At 38.1% G+C, this 16,054-nt stretch overlaps 1 protein-coding gene across 3 annotated transcripts; it reads right to left on the bottom strand.

Annotated features, from left to right (window-relative positions):
- Nucleotides 1–7,128: 7,128 nt before the first annotated feature.
- Nucleotides 7,129–15,951, bottom strand: LOC129483984 (tripartite motif-containing protein 49D-like). Of its 3 annotated transcripts, XM_055281394.2 has the most exons (7): nt 15,874–15,951; nt 12,852–13,266; nt 12,471–12,566; nt 10,525–10,755; nt 9,776–9,798; nt 8,804–8,901; nt 7,129–7,671 (listed from the first exon to the last, which is right to left on the bottom strand). In XM_055281394.2, the coding sequence occupies exons 2-7, from the start codon at nt 13,260–13,262 to the stop codon at nt 7,172–7,174; spliced, it is 1,359 nt and encodes a 452-aa protein (XP_055137369.1). In that variant the 5' UTR covers nt 13,263–13,266; nt 15,874–15,951; the 3' UTR covers nt 7,129–7,171. The 3 variants fall into 3 exon arrangements, with proteins under 3 accessions (XP_055137369.1, XP_063497878.1, XP_063497879.1); XM_063641808.1 differs by lacking the exon at nt 15,874–15,951 and having other exon boundaries at nt 12,852–13,325; XM_063641809.1 differs by lacking the exons at nt 10,525–10,755; nt 15,874–15,951 and having other exon boundaries at nt 12,852–13,325.
- Between the last annotated feature and the right edge of the window lie 103 nt (nt 15,952–16,054).

Raw genomic sequence — 16,054 nt, 5'->3', positions numbered from 1 at the left:
CTAGTATAGTGTGAATAATATCACAGGGTATACACACCTGCGACATTAGGAGTAACATCCCCCTGGAATATTCTGAATAACATCGCTGTGTTTACACCTCCTGTGACTTTAGGGGTATCATCCCGCTAAAATATTACGTAAATAATTGTAAAATTATGAGCATCTCCCTAAGGTATTATGAATAATATCACAGGATGTGTACACACGTGGCATATACCCCACGTGATGTTAGGAGTTACATCCTTCTAGTATGTTAGGAATAATACCGCAAAGGTGTTCACACATAGTTAACAGCATATCTAATATTAGGATTAACATCCCTTGAGAATATTTCAAAGAACAGCACAGGGGCTGTGCACACATGATGTACATGCCCTTTGACATTACGAGTACATTTCCCTGACACATTTCAAGTAATATCACAGTGTTTACACCTTCTGTGACATTTGGAGTAACGTCCCCTATGATAGTACGAATAATATCACAGGGTGTACATCCCCTGTGACCTGAGGAATAATATCTTTCTAGAATACTACGAAGAATATCACAACGTGTACACCCCCTGTGTCATTAAAAGTAAAATTCTCCTAGGATATTATGAAAAATAACGCAAGAAGTACACCCCGTGTGACATTAGACATAATATCCCCTGAGGATAAAGCGAATAAAGTCAGAGAATGTACATGCGTTGGGACATCAGTAATAACATCCCTTTCAGATAATACGAATAATATCAAAGGGTGTACACGCATTGTGAAATTAGTAGTGAACTCCCGCTAGTATATTACGAATTTTATGACAGGGTGTATATGCCCTGTGACATTCATACTAACGTTTCACTAGAATATTACAAAGAATATTAAAGGGTGTACAGGACCTGTGATTTACGAGTAACATTTCCATAGAATATTACACTGTGTGTACGCCCCGTGTGACACTAGGAGTAACATCCCACAAAACTATAACGAATAATTTCACACGGTGTACACCCTCTGCGACATTAAAAGTAACATTTCCCTAGAGTATTATGATAATATCAACAGAGTGTACACCCCCTGTGATATAGGGAGTAACATAAAGATAATACGAGTAATTTGATAAGGTGGACGAACCCTGTGACATAAGGAGTAAAATCCCTCTAGGACATTACGAATATCAAAGGGAACACACGCCGTGTGACAATAAAAGTAACCTCCCCTTAGGATATTACGAATAATACCACAAGGTGTACACACACTGTGACATTATTATTAATGTCCCGCTAGGATATTGTGAATAATATCACAGTGTGTACAGTCCTGTGACATCAGGATGAACATTCCCCTACAATATTACGAATACTATAGCAGGGTGTACACCCCCTGTGATTTTGGTAGGGCCATCCTCCTAGAATATGGAAAATAATGTCCCAGGGTGTTAACCAAGTGTGGCAGTAGAGGTAAAATCCTAGTAGTGGAGTACTATCACTCCCCTCTCCCCGCCTGTATATTAGGATCCACATCGCAGGGGGGCGGGCGGCTCCCATGATGTAGGGAGTAACGTCACCCCGCCTCTCCCTCCCAGGATATTACGATCCACGGTGGACACACGGCGTGTTTACGTTATTGTGAGTAATACCTTCTGCGCCTCTGGAGACTACCAACTATATCATAGACGGGTGAGCATCCTCTGCACGATTTGCAGTATTAGCATCCTCTTCCCCCTGGATATTAACAACAGTATCACAGGAGTGTTTCTACCCACAGCGGCATTGGGTGTAGTATCATCCTCTCCCACGTTGAATTTAGGAACAATATCACTGGGGGCGTGGACACTCCCTGTGATATTGAAAGTAATATCATCCTCTTTTCTCCTGGATCATGGGACCAATATTAATGGGAGGTGTAGGCTTTCTGCAATATTGGGAGTAATGGCATCCTCTCCGCTTTGAATATTAAGGGCAATGTCACAGGGCGGGTGTACACTCTCTGCGATATTGGCAATAATATTATCTTCTCCCCAACCTGCATATTAGGAAAAATATCACAGAGTGGGTGTACACCTTCTGCGACGTGAGTAGTAATATCATCTTCTCCCCTTCTGGATATTGGGAACAATATCACTCGGGAGGGTACACTTTCTTCGAGACTGAGAGTAATATCATCCTCTCCGCCTTTGAATATTAAGAGAAATATCACAGGGGGGATGTACAGCCCCTGAGATATTGGGAGTAATATCGGGCTCTTTCCCTCCGTGGATATTAGGAACAATATCTCAAGGTGGGTTTACACCTCCTGCTACGTGGGGAGTCATATCCTCTCTTTTCCTGGATATTAGGGACAATATCACAGGGTGGGTATGCGCAGCCTGCGATATTGACTGTAATATCATCCTCTCGCCCTCTGGATATTAGGAACAATATCACAGAAGGGGCGTACACTCCCTGTGATATTGGGAGTAATATCATTTTCTCCTTCCATGAATATCAGGAGCAATATCCCCGGGTGGATGTACACCCACTGCTATGTTGGGAGTAATGTCATACTCTACCCCCTGGATATTAGGAGCAATATCACAGGGTGGGTGTACATCCATAGCGATATTGGCAGTTATTAATATCATGCTCCCCCTCCCTGGATATTAGGAACAATATCACGGGGGGGGGAAGTACACCCCGGCACTATTGGGAGTAATATCATTCTCTCTTATTCTGGATAGTAGGAGCAATATCACAGGTGGGGTGTACACCCTCTGTGATGTTGGGAGTAATATCATCCTCTCCCAACGTGGATATTAGGAACAATCTCACAAGGGGGGCTGTACAGGTCTTTGATATTGGTAGTAATATCATCCCCTCCCCCTTGCATATAAGAAACAGTATGACAGGCGGGGTGGACACCCCCCGCGATATGGGGAGTAATTCACCCTCCTCTTCCTCCCTGGATATCATGACCCACGGTGGGCACACAGCGTGTTTACCATATTGTGAGTAATATCATCCCCCCCCAGAAATTATGAACAATATCACAGATGGGTGTACACCATCTGCAATGTAGGGAGTGATAACATCCTCTCCACCCCTGAATATTAGGAACAATATCAAAGAAGTGTTTATACCACCTGCGATATTGGGAGTAATACCATCCTCTCCCACGTTGAAATTCAAAACAGTATCACTGGGGGCGTGTCCACCCCATGTAATACTGAAAGTCATATCATCCTCTTCTCTCCTGGATCGTGGGAACAGTATCACTGGGGTGGTGTACACTTTCTGCGATATTGGGAGTAACATCCACTCCACCTTGGAATATTAAGGACAACATCACAGGGGGGCTGTACACATCCTGCGCTATTAACAATAATGTTATCCTCTCCTGCCCTGCATATTAGGCAAAATATCACAGAGTGGGTGTATACCTCCTGCGACATGGGGAGTAATATCATCTTCTCTTCTTCCGGAAGTAGGAACAATATCACATGGGTTTGTACACTTTCTGTGATATTGGGAGTAATATCAGCTTCTCCGCCTTTGAATATTAAAAACAGCATCACAGAATGGATGTACACCCCCTGCGATATTGGGAGTAATATCAGCCTCTACCCTCCATGGATATTAGGAATAATATCCCAGGGTGGGTGTTCAGCTGCTGCTGTATGGGGAGTCATATCATCCTCTCCCTTCCTGGATATTATTAGTAACAACATCACAGGGTGGGTGTGCACAGCCTGCGATATTGGGAGTAATATCACCCTCTCCCCCTCCGGATATTAGGAACGATATCACAGAAGGGGCGTACACTCCCTGCGATACTGGAAGTAATATCATTCTCTTCTTCCGTGAATATTAGGAGCAATATCACCGGGTGGATGTACACCCACTGCTATATTGGGAGTAACGTCATACTCCACCCCCTGGATATTTGGATCAATATCACCGGGTGGGTGTACACCTACTGCGATATTGAAAGTAATACCATGCTCTCTCCCTCCCTGGACGTTAGGAACAATATCATATAGGTGGGTGTACACCCACTGCGGTATTAGGAGTAATATGATTGTTAATTATTACTTATTTATTATTAACATTAATATTAATTACCAATATCAATATTGAGAAGTAATTGCTAATAAAAAGTTTTCATATTATTATTAATATTAATTATTGGTACCCAATATTATTGTTTTCTAATTAATAAGATCACTATCAATGGTTAATATCAGTCATTATTAATAATTAATATTAATAATTCTATTGTTATCATTAATATAACTATTTAATAATTATTATCATTATTATCGGTATTGATTTTAAATCACTCACTTAACGAAAACTCAGGCTACATACAACTACGCAAAGGGCCTAATATTGTAAGCCCTTAGGGACTGCTTCAACCATTCGCTGACACAATAACACTTTTCAGCAAAGAACCCCTATGGCCCTCAACATCTACTATTGCCCTTTATGTTATTGCTCCAACCCTGTCCCTTTCTATCGCTCTCCTATTGTGAACCCCCCTCCCTATAGCAGATCGTCGAATTAATTTTAATATAGGCCTCCTATTTTTACTAACCATATCAAGCCTAGCCGTCTATTCCATTCTATGATCAGGATGAGCAATTAAATTCAAATTATGCACTAACTGGCGCATTACAAGTTGTAGCCCAAACAATTTCATAAGAAGTAACCCTAGTGGTTATCTTGCTATCAATTCTACTGATAAGTGGCTCGTTTAACTTATATGCACTCATCACAATGCAAGAAATCCTCTGACTGCTCCTATCATCATGGCCCCTAGATATGATATGACTTGTCTTCACACTAGCAGAAACTAATCGAGCCCCTATATTATATATATGTAATTTCTTATATTATATATAAAATATATTATATAAAATATAAATATATAAATATTATTTATATTTTATAATATAATATTTATATTTAATAATTATATTTATATTCTATTTATAATATAAAATATATAATATAACATGTAAATAAAAATGTATTTTATATAAAATATAAATGTATATTTACCTATAATATATAGTACGTAATATATATAATATATAATTATATATAATTTTTATACCCTCTGTAGAGGGAATTATCTTTGTTTCTATATCCGTCCGTAATAAAATACTATGTCTGTGTCCATAATAAAAATACTAGTGAAAAATAGGAACTATAGTCACGTAAGAGATAAAAGAAAGTCTGTTAGTATCAATATATCGATGCATATAAATGGTGTTTGTTTTTACAGGGTTTAGTAAAATGCATTCTAGTTTTCTAAACAATTTCCACATTACAGTATGTGTATTTTTCTCTCTTTCATGATTGGAAAGGGTGCAACAATACGCATCCTTATACAATCATCCTTGATTACATCTAAGGGACTTTCTCCAGTAATAAAATTACAGGGTTAATATATTCATATAGGTATTACAAGGTAACCAAACAACATTCCGAATTCTTTCATCAGCAAAGCCCAATGTAATCCTAATCCAGGTAGCCACTCTAATTGATGCAATTAACTCAGATACATAAATATTTACATATATATGTATATCTCTGCATGTGTGGACGCACTTAAATGGTTTTAAATACCATCGACTTTTCCTCTCAAACAGTATTTGTGTTGAGAATGAGGTATATTCACTAGTTCATCAAAAATATTTTTAAAATTCTTAGATGATTAAGTTTGTTACAGTGACCTGCTGGATTAGAATTAGATCGGATTTAAAACAATGAAAGAATCTGGGAGAGGGGGCGGAGTGTTGGTTGTTAATTAGCATATGGATCGAAGGAGATTACTGATGTGTTTAGAAGCCACAACATTGAGAGAATAAGTCCAGAACTAACAATCCAACTGTAGATCTCTTTACTGTGGTATTTTCTGCCATCTCTGCTCCATAAGACACACCTTAACCACTTTGTGGTGGTATCTGCAGTATTCCATTTTAGTCTAAATAGCATTTTCTCTCAAATACATTCTGTTTCTCTCTCCTTCATCTTCCCTCCCTTCTTCCTTCCAGTTGTATTTTCTCCCTAGAGAACACTAGTAGAATGTTCTCCCAAATTTCAGATTTCAGATACGCATCTGTAAAATAATCTTATGGAGACACATTTTAGTTGCTACTGAATACTTGGTTGTTTGCATAAGTTCACAGCATTACTACTGTCCTCCAAAAAATGGTTTCCCACTTCCACAGCAAATCTCATCATTGACTCTGCCATCCAAGTTTATTCTATGCCAATCTGGAAGAATCTGGAAAAATACTTAAAATACATTTTAAGTATTCATCATGCACATGTATTGTATTTTATTTCATATATGTTCGGGTGAATATCTTTCTCCACTAATGGTTTGCGTTTCAATTCTTGTATCATGTTTTTTGAAACACAGAAGTCATCATTAATATAAACCATCTAATTTTTTTATTTGTTAATTTTTGTCCTGGTTAAGAAAGGCTTATGAGAATACTGTATCATGTTCCCCTTACCTTCAGGACTTGAATCTATTTGGAAATGACTGTGTGTGTTTTGAAGTAGGAGTCAATATTTAGTTACTTTTTAAAAAAAAATTCAATGAATCCAGCATTGTTCTGATCACCTTGTGTATTTCAATGTAGAAGAGCGCACTAATAATGCAGGATTATTTATATATGTGGTGAGAATTCCAAAATGAAGCCCAGCATGGAAGGTCAAATGATATTAACTCAAGGGATAGATTAGTACAATGAAACATGATGGATAAGTGCGATATAGTTAGATAAAGAGAAAGAAAAACATTTCGCAGTTATCATTGAGACTTCACTCCAAGTTTTTGCATGAAGCGAAAGATCCCGACTGCCTTCCACTGATTTTAACTTCATTCGGACATGTCTGTCATCTATTATTTCACTCAGTGGCAGTCAGAAGTGAAGAAAAGAGAAAACAGAGAATATATTTTGTGCCAAGATCATGAATAATGATTTTTCAGAAATTTATTAATAAAGAACCAACACATATACTTTTAGTGTTTTTACCGCATTTAATAGTAACACAATAAATGAGTGTTAATAACATTAGGATGCAATTCAAGACATAGAACAGAACCTATTTTTCCTGTTTGATAAGGCACAAGGAAGAGGGCTTTCTGGGATAAAGGGGTTCCCACAGCAGGTGAACACATTTCTGATTTGTCTCTGGTCAGAGGTGAATACAGCAAAAGACAGGCCTGAGAGGAGGTGAGAAGGAGCAATTAGGGATGGTGTATATAGGGGAGCTTTGATTAACATCAACAAAGCTCACAGTTCTAGCTTCACAATCCAGGAATAATCCTACATGGCTGGTAGGTCTTGGGACATATTGCAGTGTAATTGGGGAGGTGGTAAAGAGACTGCACTGAATGTCGTTCTTAACACACCCAAGACTAAAGAGTCCCTCCTCTCCATATATATTGCCATTCTGATTCTTCCCTTGCCAATACTTATTACAGACACCAAAAGCCCAATTCCAAGAGTCCCCCACATGGACCTCCCAGTAATATTTGCCGGAGGTGAAAGTCTGAGCACCCCATGCAAGGAAACTTGTAGGTGTTGCAGTGATATGGGGTGCATTTTGACGGTCACATCCAATACAAATGCTTCTGAAATCTCCACATCGAAAGATATGACTGTTGGCTTCATTATGATGCAGAGTAATATCCACTGCAAAATAAATAAATAAATAAATAAATACAAAGAAAGAAAGAAAGAAAGAAAGAAAGAAAGAAAGAAAGAAAGAAAACATGCATAGACATGTGTAAATAAGCAAAAATTGTTCTATCAAGAAATTAATTTACCAGGAAAACGTGAAGTCACAAGGACACTTTTGCTTGTAACTTCTAATAAAGTATAGAGGTGATTAATATTATCTACAAGACAAACAAAACGCTAACCACAGATATTAAAAGCGTTTTGGAAACTTACACACTGAGGGCCAAATGTAAGATCAACTTCTTTCAATCCAATTTTCAAAGCAAAATTTGCACATTATATGCCCTAAATGCTATGCTGTTATCAAAATCATTATTTAGAAATGTTTCTTATGCTTAAAAACTAGTGCTATCATTTTGGAAAGAATGTGATGATTTTCAGTTACTCAAGAGCTGCTCTAGATAACTGGATAAAAATCCGTAAGTACATGTCATAAGTGATAATTTAAAGCAGATTTCTGCAAAATCTTGTACCAGTCTCTCTGTGGCCCTCCATGCTAGCTTGGGGCTGAAGCTAGATTTTAGACTTAACATGTAGCTTTTGATATTGCAATTAAACTGAACTTCTTTTTGTTTGTAATTTTACTTGTATTCACAAAATGATTTCTTCTTTTTATTTTTACCCATTAACTAATTTTCTTGGAAATACATAAAATATATCCATTTAAAAGATTTAAAAACCCCAAGAATCTCCAGTAAACTATATTCCCCAAAAGAACAGTTCTTAGCTGTTCAAATGAATACACTAAAGAAATGTAAAATTTTGTATTTAACATTAAATAACTCACCTTCATTCTGAGCATTGTTCCATTTGCTCCTTTTTTAAATTTGCTACACTGTTCCTTTTTCCCGTTACATTACTCAGTACATATGAGGCCATAATGTATTTGTTTTTCACTATCTTTCAAACTTAATGCTATAAATCTGACTATACAGACACAGATACAAAAGGGTTGCATGATTATATTGTTCACTTATGTCTATAAAGAAGTAAAATATTTGATAAAGGGTGAAATATTACCTATGTGATCCTAACAATAATAATATTTAGATAGTGGGAGTGCTGCCTGTGGGTGGAGACTTACCTCGGAATTGGTTGAGCCTGTCCCTCAGTCCAGTGATGGGCCCCGCCCTGAGCTCTGGATTCAGAGGCTGGGGCATGTGCAGCAGCACGCACTCACTCCTGCAAGGAAAAACCTGCGGTTACAACATCTACAGCCATAAAATAAATAAAAGTCACTATTTGCATTTAAAAGACATTTCATGAGAATCCTTTGAACCCACAAATTTGATAATTCAAAAATTACTTCCTTTTTGAAATTAATTCCTATTTACAGCTTCCAAATTTTAAAGCAAAGTGGGAGAGTCTGAGTCAGAATTCAGTCTGATCTTTCTTCTTTTTTGCCCCAAATGTGTAAGGTTCCTTAGCCTTATGGCCTTGAGAATATTCAGAGACGAAATTCTGAGTTCCACTTCTTGGTAGACTCCCCTGACATCTTTGTCTGAAATAGCGGGGTTCTGGGGAGACTGCTGCATCTGCTGCTTCCTTTTCAAGATAAAGAATGTGAAACTTGTTCTAGGCAGCTAGACCTGCCTTTTAGAAACAAGCTTTCCTAGAGGCTTATACAGTTCTAACACTCCACAGTTTTTTCAATCTATTTTTCAGAACTGTTAACTGATATGTATATAGGTATGAACAACAAATCATCAACTTTTTCGCTGCTAAAATACTTCCCCCACTTCTCTCCTGCTTCCTCTGGTGACTTTCTCACCATCCACAAAACAAAACTTCATCTTTCACCTATGCAGGCTTTTAAGCAATAAAACAAAATCACGAATAAACATGTTTTTTTTTAAATTTTATTTCACTATTTATGTATGCATTTATTTACTTAGTGGTCTTGTCTTTTCTGGTGTGGGAACGAAAGTAGACGCGAAAAAAGAATAAAGTAGTATCAATCAATATCTTAATCATTTATGCCATGACTTTGGTAGAGCCTGCTTTGATATTCGTGGAAACTGAAAGAACATACTCTAAAATCCAGGTACACACTCACCTGTATAATATGTCTCCAAAAGCCTGTAAAAAAAAAAAAAAAAAAAAAAAAAAAGGAAAGATTGAGTGCAGTTCAAAAGATGCATCTTTCACTAAGTTCAGTGTGAAATTTGGAGTCAGTTCCTCAAGATATTATTTCCCTACCATCTTCTCTTCTGCAAAGCGTTTTCTATTTCTTCTGTAATGGAAAACCCAGTCAGTCGTACTGTCGCTAATTAATGTCCTGGGAAGGTCTGAGCCTTGAAGACATTCTCTAAAGAAGCGAAGGGAGAAGAGGCCCAGAGAGTCTGTGCTCCACGGTAACCTCGAATAACCTACTCAGTCATCTTTCCCAGAACCTATTACCCAAATGAGTGGATCTCAAAATAATATTAATGTGAGCCTAGATTCCCAAAACTTCTGATCTTGCCGTGTCCTCAAATTAACCTAAATGTAAATGAATCACTCACTATTTTATACATGTTTGACAACCCAAAATGTGTTAGTGACTTAGTTGGGGGACAGTTATTGGGGCTGTTACCTTGACCATTCCATAAAGTTTTGTGGCTGGTGGATAGAGTAGGAGGGACCTTTGGCATGGTAGAATCCCTTGGCGGGGCTATACTCTCCCAATAAAGTAGCATTAGTTATGCGAATGTGTTTTTGGAAACACATCATGGAAATAAAGGTAGGGAGATGGATTTCAGCCACAAGGAAAATACTTATACATGTGAATAGTCAAAAACCTGAAACCACAGTGTGAGTTTTTACCTGAAGTAGCTCCACATCTGGTTTATGGCACATTTTCATCAGCTCCTCATACGTTCCTCTTAAAATCTCCCTCCTATGAGCCATTTTGGCTTTGCTTAAATGCAGTTGATGAAAAATATCTCTCCCCTTCTTTTTCAGCATCTCCAAATTCTGTTTTTCTTCCTCATGATGAAGTGCAGGCATCTTCTGATACTCAGCTCTAATAGCTTCTAGCCTTACATTCACATAATCCTGCAGTGATAATGGGTTAGTCAAAAGAGAAATGTATTTATCCATCTCCTATTAAATCTCACTGATTCGCTTTGTCTCTCGAACACCCAATAGTTTAAACCTCAGTCTTGCCCGTTCTTAGAATCCACAAATTTTTTTCCTTTCCTTTCTTTCTGCATAAAGATCAACATAGATGTATCTGACCAATTACATTAAATTTATTCAAGATAATGGGTGTTCTAAGACAGCTGGAAATAAAAAAAACACAATTTGACTTTCTCTATTCCAACCCATATTTATGGAAAAGTAAGAACAGTTCATGCTTAAGAGTTGGAGTATAGAGCTATAGTTACTAGAAAGGAAATAATTATTTCTATTTCTGAGATATGCAACAAGTTGCTTAAACTCATTATATGTGAAATGACCTTAGACTACCATGTCCAGCTAAATGCATTTTGCCCAGCAAAACCTATCCTAATAAGGCTGCATTTATGATTTGGCCGTCTTTGCCTCCCTGAGTTCATTTCCTTCCATTCTTTTTCTAAGTCATCCCAATCTGAAACATAGACTTCTTTGTGGTTCCCCGGGCCTCCAAATATACACAAACTCAAAATTACTGCATATGCTGTTCTCTCCAACTAGAATTTTACACACACACACACACACACATATACGTATATACACACTCATGGTCCGCATATATATCCATACACACTTTCGTGCTCCCCTTCCTCTTCAAAACTTTGTTCAATTTGAATTTTTCAGTGAGTCTTTTTTCTGACCACCCTATTTAAAACTCAGACACTAATCTCCAGTTTCTGGCCTCTGTTGTCCTTTTCTACTTCCCTGCTTGATTACCCTCCAACAAAGAATCTACCACACTGGAACACATCGTGTATTGCACATACTGGCATGTTGACCATTTTTGCCTCTGTCATTTGGATTGTACGATTTGTGAGGACAAAGATGCTTTCTTTCTTCTCTACTAGCAGATTTTCTAATTTAATATTCAACATAGACTAGGTTCTTATGAAATACTTTTCAACACACTAATATTAGCTATCATACCCTCCGAGTATACATCCACAAAGAGAAAATCATTTTTAATATTTCTCTGCCTGAAGTCCTCAGAGTTCTCCTTATATTTAGATACTAGTTCCCATATTTCGGGCATGTTTGCATGTCTCCCTCAAGACACAAATCTGTATTTCTCACCACTTTTCTCATCATATGTTGTGGATTATTCAATATTGACTAGTTTAGATTCTTAATTTCATGGTTGCCCTAGATTTCCCCTGTCACTCTTTCTGCCCCAAATTTTCCATGCAATTCCAAATACTACTTGTCCACCAGCATTCAGATTAATGCTGACCCGGGCTCAGAAGGTTCACTTGAGCTTTCCATGCCTGTCAAATAACTCTTATGCCCAGCATATCCAACCAGCACATATAGAACGCTGTGAGATGGCCCAGTTTCTTGTATCTGTTGGTGTATAGCTACAGGTTTGTATGAAAACAAACCAGCATGCTTTGTGTAACATCAATGGTTTTGTTAGAAATCCCATCTAACAGTCATACTATTCTACATAAGAAATGAGGCCAGTTTTTCTCAATGTATTCTTTTTTTTTTTAATGGACTCCCAGAAACATTATGGTTTGATATCAAGTTCCTATTTTAAGAGTCACCCATTTGCCCTCTGTAAGTTCCTGGAGAAGGTAGCGTAGTACAGGACTAACCTTCCAGTGGCTGATTCTGGTGGTTTCCACGTTCAGGTTTCTCTGATTTTCACGAGCTTTTCCCCATAAAGACTGCATTTTCTTTAAAAGCTTCTCCTGCAAAAGAGCCACAGATTGAAGCACCAGTGAAGACAGTAAAGTAACATGCAGGCCGTTTCATAGGGAGGGGGCCCAGAATGAGGGACAAGTAAGTCCCTAGGAAATGGCATTTCTTCTATTTCCCTTCATCTTCATCAAATCTCAGAGGTTTGAAGCTAAGAAAGCCCAAAAGAGAGTTGCTTAAAGGGACTCAGGGTTGGCTTTACCCAATCTCCAAGAAAATAGGCCCACAGGAATTTCATGTGTCCTTAATAGAAATAGATATTCAGAGGCATCACTTACCCGGTGTTCCTCAGCAGCCCACTCAACGGGACAGTGTCTGTGATCCCGGTGCTCCTGAGAGCTGGAGCATAGCGAACAGAGCAGGCTCTTGTCCACTTCACAGAACATCTTCTTTGTCTCCCTGTGAGTGCCACACATTTGCTCCTCAGAGCTCAGGAATAGCCAGAGACTGGCTTTCCTGGCAAGGGAAGCCATCTTCTTCAAACGAATGTTAGTTTTGAGGTTTCTCTGCTGTGTTGACTTTATGCATTCAAAGCACTGAGTAAGAATTGGGATGTCTTCCCAGTTGAGGTAGAAACAGGGCCTGCAAAAGCTGTGCCCACAGCCCATGGTGACCGGGTCTATGAAGTAGTTCATGCAGATGGGGCAGGTGACTTCCCTCTGGAAGACTTGCGAGATTCCAGAATTCATGTTTCTGAGGAAGAAAGAGCAACATGTCATTTTGGGGTCTGGGTTGATGAAAAGCTTCCGAACACGTGGAGATAAGTGATAGCTCTAGTTTCTTCTCTTGCCAGTGTTCATTAAAGCACAGCAAACTATTTCTTCTGTAACAAAAATACAAATCTCACACAGAGAGAGTCTCCCGGCTTTATAGTAGATATTGCTGACTAGATGACTCACAACCGCTTCTACTCCTAGTTCCTGTCTGTAACATAATACTAATCTCTTCAATTTCCCATTTTCTGAATGTGGATCTGGAAATTGGGTTTGATTCTAAGTGGCCTAGAATAAATTGTAGTTTTTCCTATTCTTCTTTCACATAACTGCTGAATGAGTATGAAAGAGTGGGAAAAACTGCCTTGGCCAAAGAAATACGAGAAGATGGCCAGAGGGTCCTGTGATATGTTTTTAGAGAGAGACACAACAGTGGGGCAGCAAACCACCATGGCACATGTTTACCTGTATAACAAGCCTGCACGTCCTGCACATTTATCTCAGGACTTAAAATAATATAAAATTAAAGTAAAATAAAAAACCAAAACCAAAAGAAAATAGAAAAACCAGTCAACCAACCAAATCAACAAATAAAAAACAGCAATTAAACCAATTTAGGTTGAATAGAAGAGAAAAAGTAATTAAAGGTATTGGGCCTTTTTATTTTCTCGTGGATTAAATTAACTTCTCCTAGGGATACCCAAACTCTGAACTAACATATAGTAGGATTTTTGTGAATCTTAAAGAGGTGTAATTATATTTCTATGGTGTGATGGTGAATTTTAGGTATCAGTCTGACTGGATTAACCAACACCTAGGGAACTGGTGCAGCATTGTTTCTGGGTGAGTCTGTGAAGGTGTTTCCAGAGGAGAGAGACATGTGAGTTGGTGAGCTGAGTGGGACCATCATCCCTCAATGTGAGTGGGCACCATTCAATCAGCTGGTAGCTCAGATAAAAGGAAAAGGCCAGAGAAAAGGCAATTTCCTCTTTCTTTCTCCTGAAGCTGGTTCTGAGGCCTTCAGCCTTGAGCTCAGTCAAGATAACGGCATCCTCAGGACATCAGCTTAAAGACAGCCTGTATTTGGAACTGCTCAGACTCCATAATCAAGCAAACGAATTATCCTGAGGAATTCCCTCTCGTGTAGAATCATGTGTAGCTTGAGGACAGATACATGTTCTGAGAAATGTGTAAGGAGGTTTTATTTATTTACTTTTTGAGATGGAGACTCACTCTGTCACCCAGGCTGGAGTGCAGTGGTGCAATCTCGGCTCACTGCAACCTCCGCCTCCTGGGTCAAGCGAGTCTCCTGCCTTAGCCTCCTGAGTACCTGGTATTACAGGAACATGCCACTACACCCGGCAAATTTTTTCTTTTCTTTTTTTTTTTTTTTTTTTTTTTTTCCAGTAGAGATGAGGTTTTGCCCCGTTGGCCAGGCTGGACTTGAACTCCTGGCCTCAAGTGATCTGCATGCCACAGCTTCCAAAAGTGCTGAGACTACAGGCATGAGCCACTGCACCTAGCCAGGCGGTTTTATTGTTTTGACATGATAGAATATACTTATACAAACCTAGGTGGTATAGCCTGCTACACACCTATGATATACAGTACAGCCTACTGCTCCCAGACTACAAAACTGTACAGCATGTTCTGTACTGTATACTGTAGGCAATTGTAACACAGTGGTAATTATTTAGTATGTAAACATATTTAAATACAGAAAAGGTACAGTAAACATACTGGTATTATAATCTTATGTGAGCGCCATGTGTGGTTTGTGGTTGGCTGAAATGGCTCATGAATGTATCTCTACATGTATACATACACATCCTATGATTCTGCCTGTCTGGAGAGCCCTGACTAATACATAAACTATGGTCTCTGGCAATTTTAAGTCCTTTTCTTTACTCTCCTTTCTTTGATAACGCTGCTGAATTTTAGTGAAAGAAATGAAAAATCTTAGAATTGTGAATATTCTCCAGAGGTCATCTAAGTCATTTTAAGGAGTTTTTCATCGTTTAATAAGATTAAGACTCAAGCGAGATGGCAACCACCATCACGTATCAAATTATATCTTCTATATTTATTTGGTCAAAAAATTGTGTTTTGATTTCCAAACTAGGATGTTTTGGGGAGCTTTCTCATTTTTTTCAGTTTCACTATTTTGCGACTCTCATCATTACCTTACTAATTTAAAGTTATGTCTAAATGCTGAATGAATGAATTAACATTCATTAACGTCTTCTCAATTCAATTAGATAATATTAATACACTCATTACACATATATTTACACACACCTATGTGTACATACATGTATAAATATCAACTCCATATATTCATTATGCATACATATCGGTTGCAGCAAACACCAGATATTTCAAATTTTTCAAAACTATATTGAAGAATGATAGAAAACGCAAAATAACAACAATTAGTATCCTCATAATTCATAAAACCTATAGTAAGAATATGAATTACAAACGGTGTCATTGTGTAGATTTAAGATAATGAGATATTTTTAACACTCTAATTTATTATTTTGTAAAGGAAAGAAGATATAATTTTATCAATATAGGTTTCACTCACCGCTGGGTTCTTTGAATGGTTCCCACGATGATTCTTCCGGAAATAATTCTGTTAAGTACTCCTCAAGGTCAGGAGCTCATTCACCGCAGTACTGAATTTCAGAGGTCACCAAAATACAGCTCCCTCTAAGCGCGCTCCTTCTCCTTTGGAGAAAACTGAGCTCATCTCTTCTATGTCCTTT

This window comes from Symphalangus syndactylus, chromosome 6 (genome assembly GCF_028878055.3).
Source record: "Symphalangus syndactylus isolate Jambi chromosome 6, NHGRI_mSymSyn1-v2.1_pri, whole genome shotgun sequence".
In the NCBI taxonomy this organism is placed as follows: domain Eukaryota; kingdom Metazoa; phylum Chordata; class Mammalia; order Primates; family Hylobatidae; genus Symphalangus; species Symphalangus syndactylus.
The sequence above is the reverse complement of the archived record's forward strand: the minus strand, read 5'-3'. Positions and strand labels throughout refer to the sequence as shown.

Coding starts and splice junctions, on each gene's coding strand:
- LOC129483984 (XM_063641808.1), bottom strand. CDS start 13,292: ATGACATGTTGCTCTTTCTTCCTCAGAAACATGAATTCTGGAATCTCG. Junction 9,799..10,524: donor CAGATGTGGAGCTACTTCAG/GTAAAAACTCAC, acceptor TTTTTTTTACAG/GCTTTTGGAGACATATTATA. Junction 7,672..8,803: donor CAGGCTCAACCAATTCCGAG/GTAAGTCTCCAC, acceptor TTTATTTTGCAG/TGGATATTACTCTGCATCAT.